Source organism: Malurus melanocephalus, unplaced genomic scaffold, assembly GCF_030028575.1.
Source record: "Malurus melanocephalus ecotype Western Australia unplaced genomic scaffold, MMel_1.1 scaffold_16, whole genome shotgun sequence".
Lineage (NCBI taxonomy): Eukaryota > Metazoa > Chordata > Aves > Passeriformes > Maluridae > Malurus > Malurus melanocephalus.
This window is the reverse complement of record NW_026623248.1, coordinates 4,598,848-4,623,383: the sequence shown is the minus strand read 5'-3', so window position 1 is coordinate 4,623,383 and position 24,536 is coordinate 4,598,848. Positions and strand designations below refer to the sequence as shown.

Below are 24,536 nucleotides of genomic sequence, written 5' to 3'. Positions count from 1 at the left end.
AGGACATTTGTAGAGGACTGTATTTAACAGTTACTTTAGAATTAGGCACAAGTCTTCCTAAAATATTTGAGAATACTTACCTTTAGATATCAGTTAGCAGGTACTGTATTTCTACAACGAAGTAATCTGGTTTAGTGTAGTATAATACAAAGAAGTAAAATTCCCTGCTTAAAGAAAATGTCTGRCAGCAGCTGAGTATCACAAATGTGTTGCTTTTCCAATATAAACARTTCAAGTCCAGTTCTGTTATTGAARTATGACTGGTTTTAGGTTCTTAAGAGTGACTGTAGGCTCAGGYTCTGCCTCTCCAGTGGACTTCACTCTTGCACTGTTCTTGCATTTATCTTTTTTTCCCCCCCTTCTTTTGTAATCTGCTAAGAATGTATGCAATGAGAGAACCCCCAGTCTTCATTCCTGCTCCAGTGGAACGTTATCGCCAGATTCTTCTTCCAGCTCTTCAACTGTGCCAAGTGATCCTCACATCCAGCATGGCACAGCACTTGCAAGCAGCAGGACAGGTAAGTTCCAAAGGATGCTGGAGTATCACTGCTATTGCTCATCTGAAGCAATTATATGTRCCTTTGCTCTGATAGTAAGCTTTTCCTTTCTAAATCACATCCTCACTGGTATGGTAGGTCTGAAATCCTTCAAAAGCCTCGTTTCCTCTCTGGTTACTGTTAAATTTTGAGTCATTAATATTTTCTCTTTTTTTTCTTGTGGTACAGGTTTTGCAGTTTCTGATTTCCCATTCAGATACTATCCAGGCAATTCTGAGGTGTCAAGATGTTAGTGTTGGATCCCTCCAGGAGCTGGCCTCCCTGACAGGAATAATCAGCAAGGCAGCTTTGCCTGGTAGGATCTGCAATTTTGAATCTCAACCCCATCTGCATGATTCTCAGGCTTTGTTTTCTGTAAAAAAAACAGTAAAACAGAAGATAATATCTATGAGAATATAGATTTTTTTTTACATGTAGAGCTCTGAGTAAAATAAAGGAATGTTAAATAATAGTTCTTGAAGTACATATGGTGGATTTGCAGTAGACTTAGTGCTCCTACCCATGTGTATTTGACTTTCCATTTTCTTTTCATCATGCTATCTCACACTAAGTACTTTTTGTCTTGGAGGTGACTTGCAAATAGAAGAATTCAAAGTATCTGGTATCTTCGAAAAATAATTTTTATTCAATAAGTTCCATAACTGAGGAAACTAAGAAAATTGTTTGCATACCCATTTTTTTTAATGTCACCTCTGTATTTATTTATTTAAAAAAAGAAAGCTTCCTGGGGAAGCACTGCAGATTAGCATACTGACATTTCTCTTGGGTGATTTACCTTCAAAAAAGGGATAATAGTTATTGTGATGGATATAGTGATTTCTTCTGCATGCTTACCATTTCAGATAATGTCTCTATTTTGATTCAATGGCTTTCTTTCTTCAGGASATATGTCTGACTACAATAGAAAGCAGTGTAGAGCTGTAGGTTAAGCCCAAGTGCTTCTTTGCTTACAGTATACAGAGCTTTGCACTACAGCTGCAATTTCCATGCCAGCCTCCCTTGCCCCCATTTGCTTACTTACCAGAACAGTAAGCTACAWGCCCTGATGCATCTCCTGATAGCTGCATTCATATCTGAATGTTTTGCTCAAACAATATGCAAAATACAAGTGTATCAATGCTTGTATTTAAATATATATACTGCATAAATCTGTTTTTAAAAAACSCAAACAGTTATTTAATGGCTGTATCTTTTATCAGGWGTGTTAAATGAGATGGACATGGATGTTAATGAAGGGACACAGATGGAGCTACAAGGACACATAGGGCGATTTCAGGTAATAAACTTGTACATTTAATCCTTGTTCTTTTTGAATTGGTTATCTAGATGCATTTTTTTTTTTTTTACTCWGAGTACTAGCAGTTAGGAAAGGGATGTTTTCCAGCATCAAGAGGTGTAGTAGTTTGGCAGTTTGGTAGTTTTTTGTGGGAGTAGGGGTAGTTTGTGTGGGATGGGGTTTTGGTGGTCTGTTTTTTGGTGTCTTCCCACACTTCCCTGTGCGGTAGAAAAGATAATATTTGGCAACATCAGGCTTACATCAGGGACTTTGTTTCCCTCCCTGGCTTAGGATTCATCTTAGGAGAGAAAAATAAGAAGTCACCAAAGCATGTGAAGTAATGCAGAAATACTCTGTTAGCACTTTTGCCACAAGCATGTCTTCAGCTCAACTATTTGGTGTAGCAGGCATGCTAGTGGTTATTTTCTTTCCAATTGAATTAGTTTTTGTACTCTGCTTTTATGGGACTTAGGTTCAGATTTTGTTTGTCTGTATAGGTAAAGGTGTTTTAGGTTCAGATTTTGTTTGTCTGTATAGGTAAAGGTGTTTTAGGTGTGGGAATGGATAAACCTAAACTGTCATTGATAGCAGTCTGTATAATAGTCTGCAAGAGACATAAGACAAAGTTATATACTTGTGAATTGCATTCATTTCTCATTGGCAGTATTTTAGGGTGCCATTAATTTCTAAATTAAATCAAAGTWATTTAAAACACTTTACCTTAAAAATTTATATTTTATTTACAAAGTGCTAAAAGTTTTATATGCAATTCGATCTGCCATTGCTTTCTTAATACTGTGTTTTAAGGGACATGTATCACTTACGTGAAAAGAACCATGCACTTCATTTGTTGAGATGCTAATTAAAATGTTAATCTCTTAACGGCAGCGCCAGTGCTTAGGACTTCTGAGTCGGTTTGGGGGATCAGACAGACTACGTCAGTTCAAGCTGCAAGATGACAATGCAGCAGGAGACAGAGTGAACAAGAGGGATGAAATTGAATTGGCCATGCAACAGGTAAGGACACAAGATGCTAGAGCCTTCAATCTCAGCGTTTTACCTGCTGTGCAGATTGGTTAGTTATCATAATTTCAATTGATAGTGGTAAAGCTCTATACTGGTTTTACTATGGTGTAGGATTCCATACTTTATTTAAAGTTATGCTTGAAAATGTGTTTACTTACATTTGCATTAGAAACCTTTATTGTTTYGGGTACAAACTTTTTGAGTTTTGAAGGCTTAAATTGATCAGAAATTTTCAACATGGAAACTAGGTATAGATGGCAATGGCTAACACTAAGTTAGAGCCAAGAGGACTTAAAAATTATCCAGAAATTTCAACTAGCAGGTTTGGGAAAGAGGCAAGGAGACAAGTCCCAGACTTGAAGTAGAAGAGAGTCTATAACTGATGAGAAAATAGAATTGTTACATTCTGGTGACAAGAGAGGAGCAAAGCATGTTGTTCACTGACATCTTTCCATGTAAAATTTAATGCTCCAAAACCTGTAGATACTGTAATTGACATGCTGGGGGTTTTTTTTTTGCCCTTTGTTGGCAGATCTGTGCAAATGTGATGGAATACTGTGAGTCGCTGATGTTGCAAAGTGCCCCCAGTTTTCAGCACACTGTTTGTCTGTTTACTCCGAGCCTGTCAGAGTCAACCAACCGGGATGGGCCTCGGCAGGGTGAGATTTTTGACTTGCTGTTTTATGAGCCTGAATGGTGTAACATTGGGGCTAGTAGAAAATTATGAACCAGAGGCTGCAGTTTCACATGCACTTTAGGTCACTTCGTGCCAATACTGTAGCTGCTCACTCTCTCATTCTGGAATCCATGCTTGGATTGCCTTGCACTAAGCCAAATCAGGAAACTAATCCTAGTTAAAACAAACAAATTCTCTTTTCATTCATCTCCCGTGGCAGCCTCGGAAACATGTATGTCAGGAAAGAAATGTGTATGTAAATAAATAGTAAACAGAGAGGAAGGTCRGGATTTCTTTTTTTTTTCTCAGTGTCTGTGCTGGATTACATTATTTTAAACTAGGACCTCATTTATGACATGTAAGATGTGTTTTGATGCTGACTGGAACTTTTATTACAACACATGGCAAGAGTTTACACTGCAACTGAATGGCTAAAATGTGTAAATAGTAAGTTGTCTAATCTACATTTCATGTGTTACACTCATACTGCATTAGGCTGACTGCCTTTTAGTACTGCAGCCACAGAACTTTTTGCCTAGACTTTCAGTTATGTTGCTTCTGACACAAGAGCAAAATATGCTTGCCAGTGCTTTTGTGCCTTGCACTAGGTTATTGACAGAGAGCATACCTTATTGATTTCTTGGGGTTTTTTAGTTTTGTTCTTTATCTTCAACATCTTGTCTAGATACACAAGCACCAGTGGTCCCTTACTGGCACTTGCCTGGCCTGGGCATTATTGTGTACCTGCTGAAACAGAGCACTAGTGATTTCTTCAGTTACTATGATAGCCATCGTCAGAGCGTTAACAAACTACAAAATGTGGAGCAACTGCCACCAGATGAAATAAAAGAGGTAATTGTTCTTCTGACTCAGTAGTTTCTATACTGTGGTAGCTTAGACTAACTGTAACAAAGGTTCCAAAGCATCTTAGATAAGCAAGTAGTTCCACTTCTTATGCGTATCCTTTTCTGCTGTTGGTGAAGGGGATCCATAAAATGAGTGATCTAWAACTTTAAGGAAAATATTTAACTTTATAAAAGTTGTGATTTTCATTATACTTGCTTKGAGATACATTCCATTTTTCCTTTTTTTGGTCAGCAAGGTTATGCAAATTCAAAAGAGAGAGCAAGTTTTTAAAGAAATAGCAGTTTACAAGAAAGTTCTAGATATTAATAAGTAATCTTATTTGCTTATTTCTCTTGATTTTGTGATTTGCTACAGTCTTTGTTTTTTTCTYTTCCTATGCCAGTTGTGCCAGTCAGTTATGCCAGCTGGGGTTGACAAGATTTCCACTTCCCAAAAATACTTACTGGCAAGGCGACGCCTGGTGAAGCTAATAAATAATCGAGCCAAGCTGCTCTCCCTCTGTTCCTGTATCCTTCTAAAATTGAAATAACCCTTAAGGCGATGCTCCAGAAAAGCAGAGACATGGAAATGGGGCTTTTTTACCATTATTTCTTACTACTGGGAACAAAAATATTTGCCAGAAGTGAATTTCAAATACTGACCATTAACTTAGGAGAGTATTGCTCTGCTATTGCCAGAATGTAAGTATCGTCAAGTTAGTAATTCCCATTTTGAGACCCTACTWGGACTTTCTGTAATATGATAGTAAAGGAATTGTTACAGCTCAGGTCTTCAATTTAGAATCCAAGACCCTCTAAACATTCACACATGTGGTGGAAGAAATACTTTGAAATGTGGTGGAAACATTCCAAGGGGGGTGGAAGAAATACTGTGAAAAATAATTTTGATGTGCCTATCAAAATAGGAGTTTCTAGTCTTACAGTCAACCTTGCATAAACCTAAATCTTGTAAACACCAGTAATTCTGTGGAAATAACCAGTCAYGTACAAAAGAATTGTCTTCAACAGATGAGAATTTTCCTCTGCAACCTCCCTTGGGAAAGATGTGCTCCTGCACACTTAGCTGCTATCAGCAGATATGTTACTGGCTTTATAACCTCAGCTTTAATTCAGTTTCTGCAGCTGAGGTACSTTTACAAACCACATGAATGAGCACTCCATACTGTGCTCTCCTCCCAAGGGCTGGATTAGAGCTCTGCAGGCTGATGAGAATGAGTGTGAGCGATCATTCATTAGGCTGTGGCAGTGGAGAAGGTGACAGCTTAACAGTGGTTGAACTGGCATCTTCAGCTGCTTCCAGGTGTGTAAATATGCTCGTGCAGTAAATGTGCAATCCAAAGACAAGCAAATTGGAGTCCTTCACTGAGGTATGTCTGCAGATATTATAGAAATATGTCTCTTCATTCTTTGGCGCCATCTGGAACACTACCTACTGCACTGCACACCCACTGACTCCCAAGATCCACTGCTGTCCTCTAGAATGACATTTAAGAAAGGAAGGCTGCAAGGTAAAGTTTCTCAAACATCAAAATGCTTTTGAACAACTTCTGATGGTTAACTTTAAAAGCKATTTGCTACTGTTGATATCTTGCCTTTTGTATTTAATAAAAGAGATTTTGTTTGGATTTGGCATACCTTTGGATATTCCACTGCAGAACTGGCAATACAGATATTAATAATTTATAGACTTTTTGGGGTTTTTTTTGTGTATTACACACAAYCTCCAAAATAAAATAAAAAATAACTATTTTTTTTTATTTCTGCTGTTCAAATAATCAGATCAGTGATCCAAAATAGTTTATAGGAAACTATTTCAATATCATAATCTAAGATGAAATTAAGAAATACAGTTAATATTCGTAGTTTTTAAAGTATTTTTAGGATTATAGGYACCACTGATTCACCAGAAGATTTTAAGTTTGTTGAATTTCATTTTTCAAAAAAAAAGAAATGGAAGGAAATCAGGGAGAAGGATTTGGGGACAAATCTTTTCCTTAAAATGCTGTTTTGATCAAAATTATTTATAACTCACTCTATATTTTTTCTCTAAATCATTGAAGTAAAAAAAAATAGTGTAATTCCTAATGTATAAGTTTACTTCTGGATCAAATTGGAACACTTTTTAAAATTTGTTTTATGACTTGATACAGAGATAGTGTGGAGCAGCCAACATAATTTTAACATCTCATTTTCTGTTGCCAGATTCCTTTGGGTCAGAGCCGAGGTTGGATTTCAGTAGTGGACTGAATCGAGTGAGCCAGCATGATATAGAACAGGTGAGATGAGACAGTCTGCTGYAGGGTACAGTATGCTCCTGGCTACTGTGCAGCTATCAGGAGCAGTCTGACTGTTGTTTTCCCACTTCTGAACAACCTGCAGTAACACCAACAGCATATAACTTAATTTAGGATTAATGAAGCATTACAAAATCGGTTTTGAAAATACTGTGGCACTGCGGCACTTGTGCTGCAGCGCACATATCTTCAGATCTTAATATGAAGAGTTAAGTAAAAAATGACTGAAACTTAAGAGTTCTTTTTCCCTTACCAACCAGAAAACAGTGTTTTTTTAATAATAGCTTTCAAAATACATCAGTTATCCTTGACAGACCTGCAATCTGAGGGCAACTTTCCCAATTTTCTCSAGCTGTTCACTATGATCAACTTCAGCTAGGCTATAGAGAAATGCGATCARAAGGGTAACAGGAATTGAGTAGACTATAAAATGTGAATGCTAGCACAGAAGTTATTTCCACTTACATAGCATTTAATAGTTTGTGTAAATTTGATGTATAGGTGGCAGGGAAAAAACATACTTGTTAATAAATCCCGCTGACATTTTTATGACTGCAGAGAAAAACCCCTGTTCTTCAAAACTGCAGTCTCAAGTACCTTTATAAGATCTAGAATTTTAAGAAAAATCGTTGTGTTTTGTGAGGAGGCATCTGTCATTTATTTCATTGGTTCAAAATTGAAGTATAYGGTATCCTCTTGGTAAAATCTTAGAATGTAGTTTATTTCAGTGACTCTTTACATATGTATTAATGGAAAAAATGTTGGTGCACATRGATTGTCTAAACAGTCCTTAAAGGACTAGGAAAATTTTAATTGGAAGGCATGTTTGCATGACTAAAAGTGAGGAAGTTGAATTATAAACAATAATTCCAAAAATTCAGAGAGCTGATAAGGTSGTAATATTAGAATAATCTGTAAATGTGCTGAGTCACCCAAAAACCTCTGAAGAATGTCAATCCATTGTATAATTTAGAGAGAAAAACTTGAGGGAAGAATGCAAGTAGTACTTAGAGCTAGAAAGCAGGTCAGAGAATAAATCATAGTGAAAAGATTAAGAGGCAGTGGATTTCAGGCAGCTGGCATTTCAGGAAGACAAGATTTTTTATTGATGACTCCATCAAATCTGTGTTTCTCAGCTTCAGACTGAGGCCAYGAACAGCTTTGGTGAATCTCTGCAGAAGAAGCTTCTGGACATCGAAGGTTTATATTCCAAGGTTCGCTCACGATACACCTTTATTCAAGCTCTCGTTAGACGGATCCGTGGTCTCCTAAGGATATCAAGGACTTAAAAGACTCTAGATACATGCTGCTTGCCCAGTGAAGCAATATACTAGGGCAGGCCTTCTGGATCATCACATTTTATAGATGAAACATTTTCTAAATACTGTCAAAATTATTTTATTACTTTTTTTTTATTCCTGTGGATGAGTTTTGTGTATTCTTTCCTACTGCTCCCAACTTACATAAGAAATAAATGATTGTTTTCGACTGAGTTATGAGTACTGTACAATTTCAAGCAAGAAAGAATTCTAATGGAGGACATCAAGGAAACAGGAAGTTCTGCAGCTCTGATGACATTGCATTTGTGGATGCTTTCAGAGAAAACGAAAACATCTTTGTTTGTGTTCCTGTTTCACACACAGATTTAATGAATCGGGTTTCATCACTTGCAGACTTATTACTGGGGTGTGGATTTGGTACTCATTTGGTACTGTGAACTGCTTATTTCTGCTCCTTCTTGTCCTGCCATTTTTTCAGCTGAAAGTACACGCTCCTTTTCCTTGAACACGTTTATATAAGAGAAAAGTGATGAAAGTCATGGAAGGTGACTGCTCTAGGTTTGGTTCTTACAGCTGGGGCAGTAAAGGTTTCTGTACTTTTCTTGCTGCAATAGTATAAAAATAGAATAAAGTGCATGGGAAGGGAGCAGTCATTAATGGTTCTGTAGTTAGAGTGTTCTATTAGAAGACATTCATATATCCTTGTATCTTCTGTAAAATATTAAAAAAAAAACATAATCATTGATTATTGACATGAGACCTGTTGGACTTCTCCCGTAACTCAGTCTGAGCTTCTAGCCCAGTTCATTCGTGCCTTGTTACATAGTTTCCCCTGAATTTTCATTACATTATATAGTTCTGGTTTTATAATTTTATGTATACTTATCGGCACAACCAGTTACCTAGATTACATCATTTTTATGCAAGTAAGACGACAGCTGTTATCAGGTGAGGCTTGTCAGCTATTCCATAGGAGCAGCATTTCTATTACCGTTTTATAGAGCTGGACTTTGGCTGATGACGCTCACCAGCGTTTTTCTCGCTTCTCCACTACTCGGAGAAAACCAAGCACTAATCCGAGAATGTAACGGAGTTGTGCTGGCCCAGAGGAACCCACGCCCTTTATMAAGCAGACGGTGGTTGCCAGTGGCCGTTGTGTGGCCGCAGGGTCCGGTTCGCAGCCCGGCTCTCGGTCGGCGCTGGCAGCTCGGAGGCCCCGGGCCGCTGACGCCGAACGCCCCTCCCGCCGCACGCACCCGCCGCCGCAGATTCGTCACGCGCTGTCCCCAAGGGCCGCAGTTTTTATTCTTTAAATCTTTCTCCCCACTCTCCTCGCCCAGACGTGTCCAGAGAGGCCGCGGGGAGGGTCCCGCGCTTAGAGCGTTCCCTCCTCGGAGAGGGCACTGTCGGACTCTGTGTGTCGAAACGGCGGCGGGGCGGGCACGGAGCGCCTTGTTTACTCGCCGCGGCGTTCGACGTGGAGCTGGGCGGCGGCGGCGGCGGCAGGGCCAGCGCGGCGAGGGCAGCGGAGCGGGGCGGGCCGGAGCGCCGGCGGAGCGGCTCGACATGGGTGAGGAGCGGGCGGGGAGTCCATCACACCCCTTCCCGGCGGCCGTGGAGGCGGGGGGCGGCGGGGAGGGCGGACAGGTCGCTGTTGAGCCCTCCCGCGGGCAGGGACGGTCTCCTTCCTGCCGGCGGGCAGGAGGCTCAGGCTGAGGGCTGAGGCTGAGGGCCGCCCTTGCGCGATGCCCACCTGCCCTCAGCCCGGGTCGGTGCACGGCCGGGCCCTGCCCGCGGAGCRGCTCCCGGGGAACCCCCGCTGGAGCTCTTGGAGGCCGCGTTGGAGCTGCCTTGCGATGGCGAATCGTTCGAGCAGGGCAGGAGGGTGTGCTCGGTTATATCCTCATGYTTTTATACTCCTGACACCTGGCAAAATTAAGCTCTGATTCCGGTCTATAATGGACTGCCAATAAGCAGCGAATTAGGAGAGGTCTTGCATATTAGTAAATGAAATAGAGGGAATAACAAGAGAGGCCCTGAATCTAAGGGTTAAGTGATTGACGTGAACTTGTCCTGTTGCAGATGATATTTGAGCAKTGTTTTAGTGTGGGGAAAGCATACACGATAGCATGTAAGAAGAGAGAGTGGAGATGTGTCTGGCAGCAAGCAAAGTTACTGACTGAAAGAATTTTCAAATTTTAAGCCTTCATGAACCCAGTGGTAACCTTCTGCCTGGAATATTTCTGTTGGAATACCTTTTCCCAGCTGAGTTCTCTAAAGKTTATTTGCCTGTGTGGTAGTAAGAGCTGCCGTGATGAGCAGCACTATGCAGACTGGCAATGGATGGTCCCTTATACCTTTTCCTTGTTTGCCAGCTCTGTAGTGTGCATGGCTTTCATCGTGGCTTAGAAGAAATAAAGCAGCCTGTTATGTCTGATTTCTTTCTGAAGTATAACCATGCTTGCTCCTATAAGCTCGTTGCTCTCTTCCTTTCCTGGAAAAGCATCACAGATGCCTAGGCATACATAGGAAATAATTTTTTTCAGAACATCTTCCTGTAAGATATTGGTTGCAAATCTTTTATTTGTCTCTGATATATTTATCAGTATTGTCAGTGATTCTGGTGTATTGGAGGTTTCATTACATTTTACAGGCTTCAAATGTATTTACAAAATTATTATTTAACATTCGATATATTGGTTAAAAAATCATTGGAAAACYGTAATTGTTACTGGCTTAGAACATTAGTATTCTTTTATGATTAAAAATCTAATAGGCATAAATCAGATATTAACCTGACTACTTAAGTACTCTTTCATGCATTTAGAGAACAAATGAGTTGCTGGGGCAAGCCAGTTTTGAAAAAAAAGGACATTTAAAATCAACTCCTATAGATGTGTGGCATTAATGCACTTAATGTAGTGCAGCTTTGTGGTTTGTAATGAACTGATTTAACATGTACCTACTGATCTATACCTAATTTTAAGAAAAAAAGAAGTGGTTGGTCCTGTGGAAACCATAAGCATTTTCTGGTGTTAAGTTCCTTTTGAATTCTTTCAGTCCTTCAATAGTCTCTGGCATTAAAAAGGTAGAGTCTCATATAAGGAAAAAAGAAGATGACTTAGATTTTGATAAATGAGAAAGAAGGAAAAAAATAAAATTGTAAGTGCAGTGAGAAAGCTTGATGCTACTGCAATGTGATTTGCTGGAGCGAGCTACCATAAAATCATAAAATAGCAACATAAACCAGGAGGACATAATATAGTTGATAACACAGTTTTCTGTGCAACAACCTGAACTTCTCTTTTTCACTGGAGAAAAGAAACTTCTTGTGGTCCAATAAGAAATGAGGTCTGTCTGTCTGCCTTTGCATATCCTCCACAATGCTGGCTGACATTGAAACGTCTTTCTCTTCTGTTTTTTTTAGGGGGCTTTTTCTCCACCATCTTTTCCAGTTTGTTTGGAACTCGAGAGATGAGGATTCTCATCCTGGGGCTGGATGGAGCAGGAAAAACAACCATTCTCTACAGGCTACAAGTTGGAGAAGTTGTTACCACCATTCCRAGTAAGTGATCTGGCAATAGGGAAAATACTTCATTGTAGCCTGTGATTTGCCTGTAGCTCTAACACATAAACTTTGTCAGCTGAACTTACTACACACTTCCTTCATAAACAAAAGGAGCTTGTGTTGTRGGAGCTTTGCACTGGTTGTATCTAAGAACTTTTCTTGGATAAAAGTATTACAAAAGAATACTTTATGCTGCCCTGCAAAATGCAAAAAGCATTTGACTTTAAGACTGTCAGCATGATTTGGCAGGCTTTTCATGACAGGTCTGTATTCAGTAGATGGTAACTGTGCACTATATAATTCTTTTGTTTCCAAATATAGCTGTTACAGAGGTCATTGTTACTGTACATAGGATGGTGTCAGTAAATCGTACCTTTTTTTTTAATAAGGATTATATAAATATTTTTATTTAACATGGAGAAGAAGAAATCAGATGATTTGACTTTACATTCTGTAGAAAATGTAACAAAACTCAGTGTGAGGTTTCGTGGAAGAAGATGATGCTTATTTGAAAAAATGTAACTGATTTCACCACTTGTCTTGGAATTCACGTAGCMACACCCACCCAGTGATTGCTCTGTGTGTTGGGAAGGACAAGGGATGCTTAACTTCTGTGTATCTGTAGTGTTCCTCCTGAATCTGACTTTGCACTGGTCTGTGTTTTAGAAGCCAGCATTTTGCTGGGCCATAATCTTTTTTTCCCCGAGGCTTTTGCCTCTTCCAGCCTCCATAAATTTTAAGCAGCCTGTGCCYACTGTTCATTTCCCTGTGCTGTGTTGCTCTGGGCTGGCAGGAAAAGGAATGACATATGTGCTACACTGCAGCCTTGTTGCCATCTTCCATACATCACAGTGGCAAGTCCTCTGCTGAGAAGTTGGTTCTGCTTTGGTTCTGCTGTGGTTCTTAYGAGAGTGCAGACCTTGTGTGGACGTGAAGGACACATTTCTTAGAGCTGTCAGTTATGTTTGGTTATCACAGGACAATTGGTTATATCAGGACAATTCTTTAACCCTTGCTCTATTTCTTTTGGTGGTTTCAGGCACACCTCTGTGGATTGTTAACAACTGTAGCATTTGTTACAAATCTATGCAGTATGTTTACGATGTGGTTTTATTGTTCAAAGAAGAAAAATTTCTGCATTATTTTGAGTCATGTTTCCTAGGGTAACTTTGCAAAGGGCATAAACTTCATTATGCAGCTACTGAGAATTTGCAGATCTGATAATCTAAGTGTTGTGATATTCTTCAGAAAAACAGGAAAATCACTAACAGTGAAATTGTTTAACTTTGTTTCAGCCATTGGCTTCAATGTTGAGACCGTGACATACAAGAATCTGAAATTTCAAGTTTGGGACTTGGGAGGACAAACAAGCATAAGGTAATAGATCTTTAAAATAAATTAACTTCCTCTAAAAAGTGCCAAATTCTTGAAATTCTGACAGCAGGCACTTGTGAAAATTGGCTAAGTTTTAAAAACAGCCCATTGTCAGGAGAGCACTTTCATCTGATGGAATTCTGTGTGTAAAACCTGTGATGCACTACAAATTGGAAAAACCCAAGTGAGTGTTTTCATCCATTTTGCTGTGAGAAACAAATTTATTTGTGTAGTAGGCAATTGAGTAGCATTGTGAGAAAGAGTGGAGTGGGTGATAAAAATCTGAAAAATATTTTGCATTCTTAAGAATATAGAAGTTGGATTTAGGTATAGATGGTAATTTTTTAGCAAGCTCTGCAAGTTTTGTAATGAGTCATTATCTGTATGATCTTTTTGTGATTATTTTCTCACTGCTCAGTAGCAAGGTACAGTATAGTTAGCTAGTAAGGAAGGTGCAGTTAGTGAGGTAGAGGTTCTTTCCCTTCTTAGTTTCAGTACAGTAATTTGAAAAAGGTGTTTGGTGTTGATCCTTGTTAATTACTTGCCTGTATGAATTAGTCATTTAAGCTTTCTCTGGTTATCCTTCTTTGGTGACTGTAATGAAGAAGCTTGTGTGTAAACTTGCTTGCCCTCCTGTCCCTTCATTATGAACCTGCAGTCTGATTCCCACATAAATCCATCCCTAGCATTTCTGTTCTTTCCCTGTTTTCAAGCTGTTTTTTTATTTGCTTTGTGTTGGGTTGGAGTTTTTTGTTGATTTATTTTTTTTTCCTTTCTGCTTTGGAGAGTATTTTGTTCTGTCTGTTCATTTTTGTAGCCTCTTGAAGATGTCTTCTATTTGCCTCCTGGGGTCTTTTCACCTGAGAGACAGTTTTTACTTCCTCTGGATGATTTATTTTTTATTATCTGACTAAAAAGAACTGCTAATATGCAAATTACATGACTGGAACTTCTCTTTCTTCTGCAGGCCCTACTGGCGGTGTTACTATTCAAACACAGATGCTGTCATTTATGTAGTGGACAGCTGTGATCGAGACAGAATTGGCACTTCAAAATCAGAGCTTGTTGCTATGTTAGAGGTAAGGAAACAGGGATGACAGTTGTTATCAGTAAGACAAACTGAGAAATTAAAACTTTTTTTGAGTGAATGTGAAATTTGGTTCAGTGTGTCAAGTGAAGCTCGACTTCATTTTATGAAACTTTAGCCCTCAGCATAGCTTGTGCAGCACTTCTGACTGAAAACAGCACTGAATWCTCTACAGGTATTTCATGAGTTTGTACAGCATTATCTGGGTAGATAATTACATGTGGTCATATGAAAATTTACCTGCAAGCCAGGACAGCTGTTCAGTACTGCAGTATGGCAAAATCACGCCATGAAGGATTGACAGTAATTAGTATCCTGTGTTTTGAAGCTGAAGAACAAATGTGGAGYAGGGTAATACAAGTAAGAGGAGTTCCTTTCTCTCTCTTCTCCTGCGCCCCAAAATACCTGCAAGCTCATTTAATGTGCCTTGTTAAATCCAATTACTGGCTTGTTTCAGAGTTTGGACTGGCCATGTTTTGAAACTGCCTGTATGTAGTATCACACTGGAATTAAAAATAAACACCATTCTTTCACTGAAGAATTTTCTAAAGAACAGAAATCAGCTATGAAACTTACTGAGAGCTGCTGAAGTTCCTTTTTATTATACAGGTTTCTCTCTTTAAATGAATTCAGTAAATGTCTCTGCAACAACTTCCACAATTTCCCTTTTTCTTAGGAAGAAGAGCTGAAGAAGGCCATTTTGGTGGTGTTTGCAAACAAACAGGACATGGAACAGGCCATGACTCCCACAGAAATGGCAAATGCCCTTGGCTTACCAGCTTTGAAGGACCGAAAATGGCAGATATTCAAAACCTCTGCAACTAAAGGCACGGGGCTTGATGAAGCAATGGAATGGTGAGTAACAATCTACTTACGCTTTATGCATAGGCTTCATTTTACAGATTTGGTGGGGCTTTTTATAAGACTGGATTTGTGGATAGTCATTAAGGTGTCCGCACTAGAAGAATGACTGGTTTTCTCCTAGAAGTATTTCAGCAGAATTGAAATGATTTTTCAGTAAACTGACTTAACCTTTTTCCTAGGTTGGTGGAAGCCTTGAAGAGCAGGCAGTGATACAAAACTGACCAATGCAAGGAAGTTTCAGCTATAGTCAGCATCCTCCTTTCTGCAGTTAAGTATTTTCAGGCCACAGATACTTGTAAATAGGACAGATTTGAATTTGACTTCTGTAATGTGGATGCCTCTCTTGAACTGTAAAACTGAAATAAGTGAATGTCTGTGTACATTATCATACTCCATTTCTTTTTCTTTAAAGAATGTACTTATGTTAATTTGCATGAAAGCCTTACTGGCTGGCAAAGTTGCTTTGTTTCTTTTTTTTGTCATTCCCTCTTCCTTTGGTGGTTTTGGTGGCCAGTGTATTGGTGTAATTAGAACACTAATAAAATCTGGAACTGTCAGCTATGTCCAGAGGTGTGTTGCTTGCTAGAGGCTGCTTGCTTGCTGCTTGCTTTACAGAAACAAGTCCGAGTGCTGCCAGTTCTACCACCCACGTAGCTACAGAGGTTTCCTTAAGCCAGTGTTGTTTTACTTCATACACTGTTAGAGTGAAGTGCAGCAACAGAGCACAGGTAGTGCACCTCTGGCTGCTAACATGGGTGTCTTGAAGGGAAAATCAATGTCTTCAGTAGACATCACTGCCAGGGCTGTAACCTGACTGCCRCCTTCCTGAGCTGTTACCCCTGCACTCTTGTCTTAGCCACAAGTGACAGGTAAGTAGTTCGGTATAGCTGCAGAAACTGAAGGCCAAATCAAAGTAMGCAGGCAGTTTTCTCTGCAGGAGCAGCGTGTTCCAAGGCAAAAATGCAGTCATCACAGAACCCATTTCTTAGAAATGAAGTAAAATTTAATATAAAATATCATAGTTGTTTTCCATTCAACTGTACATGCTCTGGTAAATATACAGATTTGGAAAAAAATTGCAAAGTGTTTATTTAAGATCCTCGATGAAAAAAAGGACATGAAAAAAATTTTAATAAATAGTAACTGAAATATGCAAATACTTTTTTAATAGTAATTAGTTCCTTAGCTTGGTGTTACTGTTCATAAATCCTTCAGGAAGGAAAAGCCTTTTCATTCCACCATTGCCAAATCCTTCAGTGCATGACTTCGATGTCGCTTGGCCTTGTACATGGGGCGCAGAGATTCTATTTTTCTCTTCCTGGTTTCCTCTTTATTTTTGTGTCTCTTCAGCTTCCTCCTTGCAGCAATGTCAGGATTTGCTACAGTCTAGGGAAAAATAGTGCATTGTTCATTTAAAACAGTCCCTGTTAGGTAGAACATAAGGAACTTTCTAATAAACCGGTGGCTGCTAAGACAACACACAGGTGTTCTTAGGTTCCACAGAACTGAGGGTATTCAGGCAAGCAGGAAAATATCACTGTCAGCCAGAATCTGTGCAAGAGGCTGATCATAAACAGTTTTCCTTCAAGTTTTGTAAATAACCTGATGAAACTGTCCTAATTCAGGATGAAGTTCTTCCTCAAACTACCCTTCCTGGGCAGCTCTCGAGCCTTTAGAGAAGCCCTGTTTCTTTTTCTCACAAGAGAAARTAGAATCTTACCTGCAAAGCCCTCTGCTTTTTCCTCATTGCTCTTTTCTGGTTGGCCTGTTTCTGCACAGAAGAAAAGGCAAGCGAAAAAGCCTCCAATCCCACTAACTTCTTGAGAAGTTCTATGATTTCTTGGGAAAGGTTCTTCAGTGTTGGATCTATTAAAACAAAATTGACTTAATCTTTACAGCATGTGGAATGAAAGCCAAGAGCGCAGTATAGATTCTCTTTAGTAAGGATGGCTGCACTGACTGACCTTGCCCAAACCAGTGCATGTGAAATCTGCTGGTTCTTCACCAGCTTTCCCAGAGAACTACAAGTGGCTTTTCAACCAGCAAACAAAACATAATGCTTCTGAGAAGCAAAATTTTTTTATAAGGATAAAGGCATCCCGAAGGTGGCTTTCTATGTGTAGCCATTGGGCTTCTAGTGGAATAGGCTTTTCTGGAAATAAAGATGATTCCAGCCTTGTCAGTCGGCATCTCTGGTAAGRAAAATAAGGGCTAGCTTAATTGTTGGAACCACTAGTTGGTGGCAATATATTAACTACAGCCACTGTGAAAAAATGAAGATATTGGTGTGAAAAAAGGCTACAAAGGTGCTACGGTAAAATTGAGAGCAGGGCTCTGTCTTTTAAGTAATTCTTCCAAGTTTCTCTCATTAGAAGGGCTCTGTAACTCTTTCCACCAAGAGCCCACACTTGAGTACTGCATTTTTCCCACAACACCACAGGCTCAATCTTTACCCACTTGCACACAGGAGCATACCTCTCTCCAGTCTTTGAACATGCAGATTTCTATTTCAGCTGACATACACTCTCCTCCCTTCCTGGTATTTTGGTTAGACAGCAAGCAGGTGAAATTCACTGATTACAGTATCAGTGCTTCAACAGGCAAAAGGAATGGCAGGTGGTGTTTATATTGAGGCGCAGCTGTGATGCAAATTCCTCATTGTATGGGAAATCCCTTACCTTGCTCTGCATAGGTGCTGTTCAGCTCCCTGTACAGAGGGGTGAGAATTGTCGGAAGATATGGCTTGATCCTGTCTTGCCCCAGATCTACCGAGATTGCTCCCAGGAACTTAAAGATGCAGCTTCTCTGAAAATAAGTGCGTGGGACATGAAGTAAGGAAGACTGGAAAGAAACTTCCTAATGGAACTGCTACAAGAGGGCTGTGAATCAGTGTTCAAACACAGCAGGTGGCATTTGTGACTCAGATGTCCAAAACTCACTGCTGTTACAAGGCTTTCCAATATCCAAGTACAGTCCTTAGAGAGACACAGCCCCTGTTGTATGAGCAGGGRCTGGGTTGACAGCTGTTAACACTTTGAACAACAAGCTTATTCTCACTGTCCTCAACTGAGGCAGATGAAGACACAAAAGCTCAACCTAACTGCACCATGGGGAACCACAGTGCTTTTCCTGATGCTTTCCCACACATCCCCTCCCTTTCTAGCAAGTTACTCCACATTGTCATTCCCCTGCCTGCATAAGCCTAGTGCTCTTGGGCATTCAAAGGCACTGCTCTGTCCCCTTCAGCTTGGTGCCTTGGGTTTACCACTCTTCCACCAATCCCCAGGAGGCTGGAAACAGACTGGCACATGCCTTTCCTGAGAACCCCAAACTGAAAGCATTCCTTCAGCACCTGCCAATCCTCACTTCAGTGTCAGTTCACAGCATCCTCTGCATCTTGTCCCCTGAAAGCAAAGAGCCAGAGCAACACTATCCTGTAGATCTGCCCACCTCATCAAAAGCAGTCAGTCTAACTTGGTTCTTACCTTTAAAGGGATCTTAGGAGAATATGCTGCTTCTCGTTTTGCCATGACAGACAGCTTCTTCATTAACCACAGCAGAGTGGCTGGCTGACCTTTCTCTTGTGTGTCCGCCTTTTCTCCCTCTCCTTGAGCAGATGTATCTTTCTCATCCTCTGGGACCTCCTGCTCTTCCACTTCACAGCTGAGTTCTTCATCTGCCTCTTTACCTTCTTCTGAGGCAGGGGCTAGCAAATAAACAACTTTGGCCACAAAAAGTAAATTCTTTATAACCTGAAGCGTCAAAACAGAGGTATCAGTCACTGCAGGTTCCCTCTGTAAGCACCAGGGCATATAAGAGCCAAGACTTGATTTGGAAGAGGAACCTGCCAACCCAGGAGGCTGCAATGGCTTCACCCACTGCCAGGTAAAGCCATGTGGCAGAGCACGTTGCTCCTATCAGGAAAGCCCATTGCCATATCCTCCTGCAGTATGGTAGAGTCTTTCCCCATGAGGTACTCTGGCACCCCCTAGCTTTCCAGAGGCTTTTTCACCCTCTGACCAGATTTAGAGTGGAGTCAAACCTCCAGATAACATCATAAAGCTGGACTAAACACTACCAGCAAACAGCCAGGGCTCCAATGCAATTGCAGAGACCTGTCACCAAAGATCTGGATCCCTGCTCCTGGATGTGTTGGCCCACCCTTCTACAGTCTAGGTGCAGAGCCWCACTCCTCCTTGACAGAAGGAATCCCAGTGTTGCCCTGCATAGTGCTCCTCTTTTCTGGCCCTGCCACCCTTCAGCAGGCTGACACCACAGTGGGGACTTTCTGGGCCCCTATGAGGTTCACAGCAGAGAGCAGCTGGCCCTGAGCCACAACCASCAGACAGCAGCAGCGCTGTCCTGACTAGGACCCAAATCCCTCAAGTGCCAGGGTCTGCTCTGTGCCCTCCTGCAGCCCCTGACAGGCTCCTGCCCTTACCTGCTCACTCAGAGACATGTCCAGGAACTTGGACTGCAGCTGATGGCAGAATGCAAATGCAAGCTCCTTCATCTGGGAAAACAAAAAAGGAGGAAAGAATGACTCCACTGAAGGGAGCTGGTAACAGAGACTCAAAGCAGTGTTTTGCAGTCATCAAAGTCTCACCTAAGGGAGACCAAAGATGAGCTCAACACAGCTTCTGCCTGCATCTTACAATCTAGAAGGGTATCTTTATGCTTCTGAGAATAAAACCCCAGAGAAGCCCCCTCCCAGCAGCAGAGACCCTCCTCAAATCCTTTAAGTGATGAAGAGTAGGCAGCAAACAAGTAACTAAAAGAGAAACGTGCATGCCAAACTATGAACTATTTTTATGTCCCAGTCAGAGAATGAGCAGAGTGAAGGAGTAGTACAGACATCATTACCTTTTTGTCCAGTTCAGTAGTCAAGAAGACTATGGATGCAGACAGCTCTGCTGGTGTCTTTTTTCTCTTCCCTGACTTTCTTTCCTTCCATTTGTCAACAAGATCTTCTGGCTTATAAGATGCAAACAACAAGCCAAAGATCTCAGTGGCTGTCAGCCAGACCCAGCTATGAGGATACCACAAATGAGACTGGACATGATCTGGGGAAAAAAAAAACAAACCTCTTTCAGCACAGGAGATGGTCCACTGAGTGCAAAAATAGAACCAGGTCCCTCCCAAGAATTACCACAGCATATGCTGCAAAAAAAGGGTGAAGGAAATGAACTGTGCTCATCTGCTCAGAAGATAATAAAAGGCTTTCTAGCAACTCAGTTCAGCCAAAGCAGAGAGGAGCAAAAACCTATAGGTAGCCRAATGTCCCCACAGTGATCAGGCAAGTGTTCTTGAATGCACCCACAGCACTTGGAAACATCAAGAGATGAGGCCACTGCCAAAAAGCCATGCTGACTGGGCAGGAAAAGTGGGCACAACACAAAAAGATATTTGCTCCAATCCTGACTGGCAAGTCACATTTCTGTAACAACTATGGTCCTCTTGGGGACTTGGTGCCAGAGCTCATCTGCCCATGATGTCTGAACACCGGCTGCTGTGAGACTTGTGTCAGCTGGCCCTGCTGCTGATGGGTCAAATCAGAGCCTTGGACAGAGGCTGAGAATGCTTCAGAGAAGAAATGGAACTGCCCTCATATGTGACCTCTGTTCAAGCTGCCCATCATTAAAAACCAGGGTAATGGTGGTTATCTACTGTCTCACTCAAGGTACCTGGCAGGCTGGACTGTTCAATGACACAAACCAGTCACATCAGGTCTTCTGACTGCAGCAAATGACGCAGTTAAAATCAGGGCAACAAAATGCCAGTAAACCAGCCTGATATTGTATAATCTCCTATACAGCAAAATTGCTTGAATCAAGTAACTTCCAGGTATTCACATCCTGACAGACACACAGTACACTGTATTTAGAGCACTATTACCACGTGTCATCGCTTTCTGGCTGGTACGTATGATCAAGGAAATCTCATCTTCTCAGGAGAACTCAATGTTTTCATCCAAGAGCATGTAATTATGGCGAAGCATGAATAGTTTGCAACTATTTGCTCTGGGGGTAGTAGTTCTTTCCAGCAATTGAAACAGAGTGTGTCTTGTTTTTATCAACCATGTAACCTTTTCCATTAGCAACTTCTCTTTCATGGCCCAGTAACTGCTCTGTGTTAGCGTTTTGCAGAATGGAAACCTTGTATAACARTCATTTAGATTAGGCAGTGAAAAACCACAAGGCATACAAAGAATCTTTCTTGTAACACAGCTGTAATAATACGTTAATGATACTTACCCCAGATATTACTCACAACATCWCTGTTCTTGGTTAATTGAATCAAGTTGCACTCTGTGATCAGCTTTTTTACCAGCACAAGCAAGCTGAAYAGCAGCCTGTCTGCAGCCTTCTCCTCTTCCTCTTCAGTTATCTAATAAAATCAGCAAGTCAAGAAAGATACTTATGAGAYCTTGAGGACTGATGTGATTAATCCTCACAAGATAAATTTCAGACCACTCTTTTAAAAAACCAGAACACTGACTTGTACCCACTTTCGAAAATAAACAGAACAGAAGCACCTCCACTGAAGCATCTCCTCTGGGGACAATCTCTGCAGGAGATTGTATTAGAATAATTCTTCTTGTTTTTCATACAGACATTACTATAACAAACTGCTGGGTTTCTAAATGCAAGCAATAACACACATTGTGTCTGTGCATGTATTTGTGTGGATTTGATTGTCCTCATTAGAATCCAGCTGAGTGCAGATTTGCCTGTGTCACCTGGGAAGCCCCAAGCTGTTACTACAACACTCTGTGTGCTGCCTGTGGTCCTCACCCTGCCTGCAACCTGCAGTTGGCTTGATCTAAGTAGTCAGTACTTTACCTAYGTGGCACAGCACAGGGTGTGATTACACTGAATTTCTCCTCACTGCAGGTATTTTATCTTCATCTTTTGCCAGATGACAGATCCTGAGGTTCTTTTCTCACTTGTGCAAGGACAGCATGCTGAACATTAGTAATATTCATGGCTACTCCTCAGGCACAGTGACTGTGATCCATTTGAGATTATCACATATCAAGCAGAATCAGAGACAGCCTTGTTATTCTGAGTTAATCATGTGCACTAAAAAGATTTTTGGTGCAACAAAACCATGGTCTGAAGTAYAGGAAGGGAACCCCTTTGAAAGTTAAAGCTGTAGATAACACTGGACAAAGCAAACAGTCACAAGCCATGCACTCCTGACCTGCAATGTTTACACAAATCCCTGCAGCTAGCAGACATGTTTCCCACATTGCAAGGAACAATGTATCTACTGGTTACACTGTATAGCTGCAGGCTCAGGCCAGGTGGCTTTGCAAAGTTTCTTTTCCCTTGTGCTGTGACATATGACATCAAATTTGGGCTTACAGGCAAAAAATATGGTTATAGGTTAGTGAGGTCCCCTTCAGAACAAATGTGTGTTTTCTTGTCTTTCCTCAGTCCTGAACAGTAAGTCCAACTGTTAAATCTCTCCTACATTTCTTCCCTTATTCYATTTCCTTAATTTTCTTTTCCCGAGCTTCATGCATGGGGACAAATTACTTACATTTTCAAATTTACTTGGGTTGATTTCTTTTTCAATCAAAGTGAGGACTGCTTCAAGCCGCCTTTCAAACATTACTCCGTCCACTTCAACGAACAAACCACATGCCTGGGCAGCCAACCTTCTGTGTGAGCTCTGACACACAAAAAATAACAGCCCTTATAACTCTTGATAATCAAACACTACAGGTCCCAAGTGCAGGAGCTGGCAGCAATCCTTACTTTCTGCCTGTAGCAATACCACTTAAGAGAAGCTGGTTTTCAGAGTGTAATGGAAAAGGAGATGCTGCAAGCTAGGTATAAAAGCACCTGGTAGTATGCACCCTGGGAATGCACCCTAAAACTGAATGCCCTTCCTGGCCCAGTTCCCAACTGCARCTCTTCACAATGCAACAGGCAGCTCACAGCTACAAACCAAAAYTGAACATTTTAAGATGGAAACCATGAAGTGTTGAAGAATGCTAACTCTGCTGATGTAGAGGGACAGAACCTGGGTTCAGCTAGAAAACAGCTTATTGCCTAAGCACCCAGATCAAAACAGCAGATCTGGAAGACCAGATTTGCTGCCTTCCAGTTGATGGCAGCAGAATGAAGCATGTCCTACATACAGTCAGCACAAAATGCTGGGATCAGAAGAGTTATAAGGAATTTGCCCAAACCTCTAACCTGAGCAAAGACTACACTGTGAAATACCTGACCCAAAATTGGAACAGTTAGAAAAGCAGAAAGATGCAGATGGGAAGTCTGTAGGCAGACCAACAGTATCAGCAGGTCCCTGTATTTGTGCAGCTTTATGAAGCTGTACCCTTTCTTGCTCTCTAGGTCAGGAACAACTAACCCACCAACCCACCAGATCTGGTACCAGCAACATCCCACTTGCYTTAATCTTACTCAGCCCTCCAACAGAGTTCAGACCTGGACAGTGAAAAGACCAAAGAGTACCTTTTTGCTGTGAAACCACTCTGTGACCAGCGAAAACATCAGATCTTGTTTTTCATGGCTGATCTTACTGAGAAGAGATTTACATGTCAAAGCCGCCATCTTTTTGCATTTTGCTGAGTCATCATTTATCATCATCATACAAAGAGACAGAAAAAACAGCCCACAGTATTTGTGCAGGAGATCCTAGAAAGAAACAACTATTATCAACCACAGATAAACAAGCAGCTTCTGGCATTTAAAGAGAAAAAGAGGGTTATTTGCTGCACTGTATTCAGGAGCAGTGTTAGCCCTGAGTGGGCAGCTGAACTGCCAAGACAGAATGATCCTGTTGTTGGAGCACACAGGGAATGTCCAGCAGCCCCAGCCCTGTTCTGACTTGCTACCATATCCCCGGGTCAGCAAAGTGAGTGTGAAACCTTATAGGGCATTTTCATGCCCAACTCCCACAGAAACAGGCTGAAGTCCCTCAGCACTGCAGCAACCAGCCAAAGGTCCTTCTCTCAGACTACAACTCTTCACCACTTTAAAGAGCTGCCCAGAACCAATTTGAAATATTAAATCATCAGGCAGTGCTGAAGCACAGCTTACTATGCAGAATTTCCCTTTCTTCCAAATTCCTGCTTGATTTACTTCTCCCAGTGTCCTGAATGCTCAGTTAAGCTCCAGCTGAGGAGCTTCATGGCAGCTTAAGATTTTGCATATGTGATCCTGTATAGATGCATAGTTACTTTTAGCTTTCATTTTGATCCACCCCACTGAGAAGCCCTTCCTGTCTATTCAGGCCAACTGAACAGATAGGGTAAATCACACACCAGTTCAGTCAACAATCTCTCATGAATGCTAAAAATCCCATATAATGAGAAAACTCTAGACTTCACTTTCTATTCCTAGCCCGTTTTCTTAACTGGTTGTGTTTCTTCCTGGCATAAATCATGACTGAGTTTATCTGAACTCCAGCTGATACAACTTTATTTTACTTGCAAACCAAGCATATTAGGCAAAGAAGTACTGCAGACTTTCCAGCRTGTCATTTCTCTTTTGGAGCAAAGCCAGGTTCTTTGGAGATAAGTGAATGTTCTGCTTGTGATAAGAGGTAATAAGAACTAGCGTTTCCAAAATGAACTGCTCGGAAAATGCTGCTACTGCAAACCACAGTAACTGCGCGATGCTTGGAACACCAGGAGG

General features: G+C 41.1%; 3 protein-coding genes across 4 annotated transcripts in view; 2 read left to right on the top strand and 1 right to left on the bottom strand.

Annotated features, from left to right (window-relative positions):
- The window catches only part of NUP205 (nucleoporin 205), a 46,110-nt gene extending 37,923 nt beyond the window's left edge, over positions 1-8,187 (top strand). For both annotated transcript variants that reach the window (XM_057386156.1, XM_057386163.1), the window contains exons 34-43: positions 380-518; positions 726-852; positions 1,757-1,833; positions 2,722-2,850; positions 3,392-3,518; positions 4,221-4,387; positions 4,785-4,908; positions 5,781-5,909; positions 6,604-6,677; positions 7,832-8,187. In XM_057386156.1, coding sequence (XP_057242139.1) covers positions 380-518; positions 726-852; positions 1,757-1,833; positions 2,722-2,850; positions 3,392-3,518; positions 4,221-4,387; positions 4,785-4,908; positions 5,781-5,909; positions 6,604-6,677; positions 7,832-7,984 — 1,246 coding nt within the window. In that variant the 3' untranslated portion in view covers positions 7,985-8,187. The remainder of the gene's footprint in view (positions 1-379; positions 519-725; positions 853-1,756; positions 1,834-2,721; positions 2,851-3,391; positions 3,519-4,220; positions 4,388-4,784; positions 4,909-5,780; positions 5,910-6,603; positions 6,678-7,831) is intronic.
- Positions 8,188-9,448: 1,261 nt separating this feature from the next.
- On the top strand, positions 9,449-15,425 carry ARL1 (ADP ribosylation factor like GTPase 1). The gene is made up of 6 exons (XM_057386176.1): positions 9,449-9,545; positions 11,403-11,540; positions 12,839-12,920; positions 13,885-13,996; positions 14,681-14,859; positions 15,048-15,425. The coding sequence occupies exons 1-6, from the start codon at positions 9,542-9,544 to the stop codon at positions 15,076-15,078; spliced, it is 546 nt and encodes a 181-aa protein (XP_057242159.1). The 5' UTR covers positions 9,449-9,541; the 3' UTR covers positions 15,079-15,425.
- Positions 15,426-15,871: 446 nt separating this feature from the next.
- The window catches only part of UTP20 (UTP20 small subunit processome component), a 64,815-nt gene continuing 56,150 nt past the window's right edge, over positions 15,872-24,536 (bottom strand). Inside the window, exons 54-62 of the mRNA XM_057386152.1 lie at positions 23,352-23,534; positions 22,414-22,545; positions 21,123-21,255; positions 19,732-19,931; positions 19,310-19,381; positions 18,354-18,620; positions 17,547-17,673; positions 16,589-16,734; positions 15,872-16,254 (exon numbers count right to left, since the gene is read on the bottom strand). Coding sequence (XP_057242135.1) covers positions 16,099-16,254; positions 16,589-16,734; positions 17,547-17,673; positions 18,354-18,620; positions 19,310-19,381; positions 19,732-19,931; positions 21,123-21,255; positions 22,414-22,545; positions 23,352-23,534 — 1,416 coding nt within the window. The 3' untranslated portion in view covers positions 15,872-16,098. The remainder of the gene's footprint in view (positions 16,255-16,588; positions 16,735-17,546; positions 17,674-18,353; positions 18,621-19,309; positions 19,382-19,731; positions 19,932-21,122; positions 21,256-22,413; positions 22,546-23,351; positions 23,535-24,536) is intronic.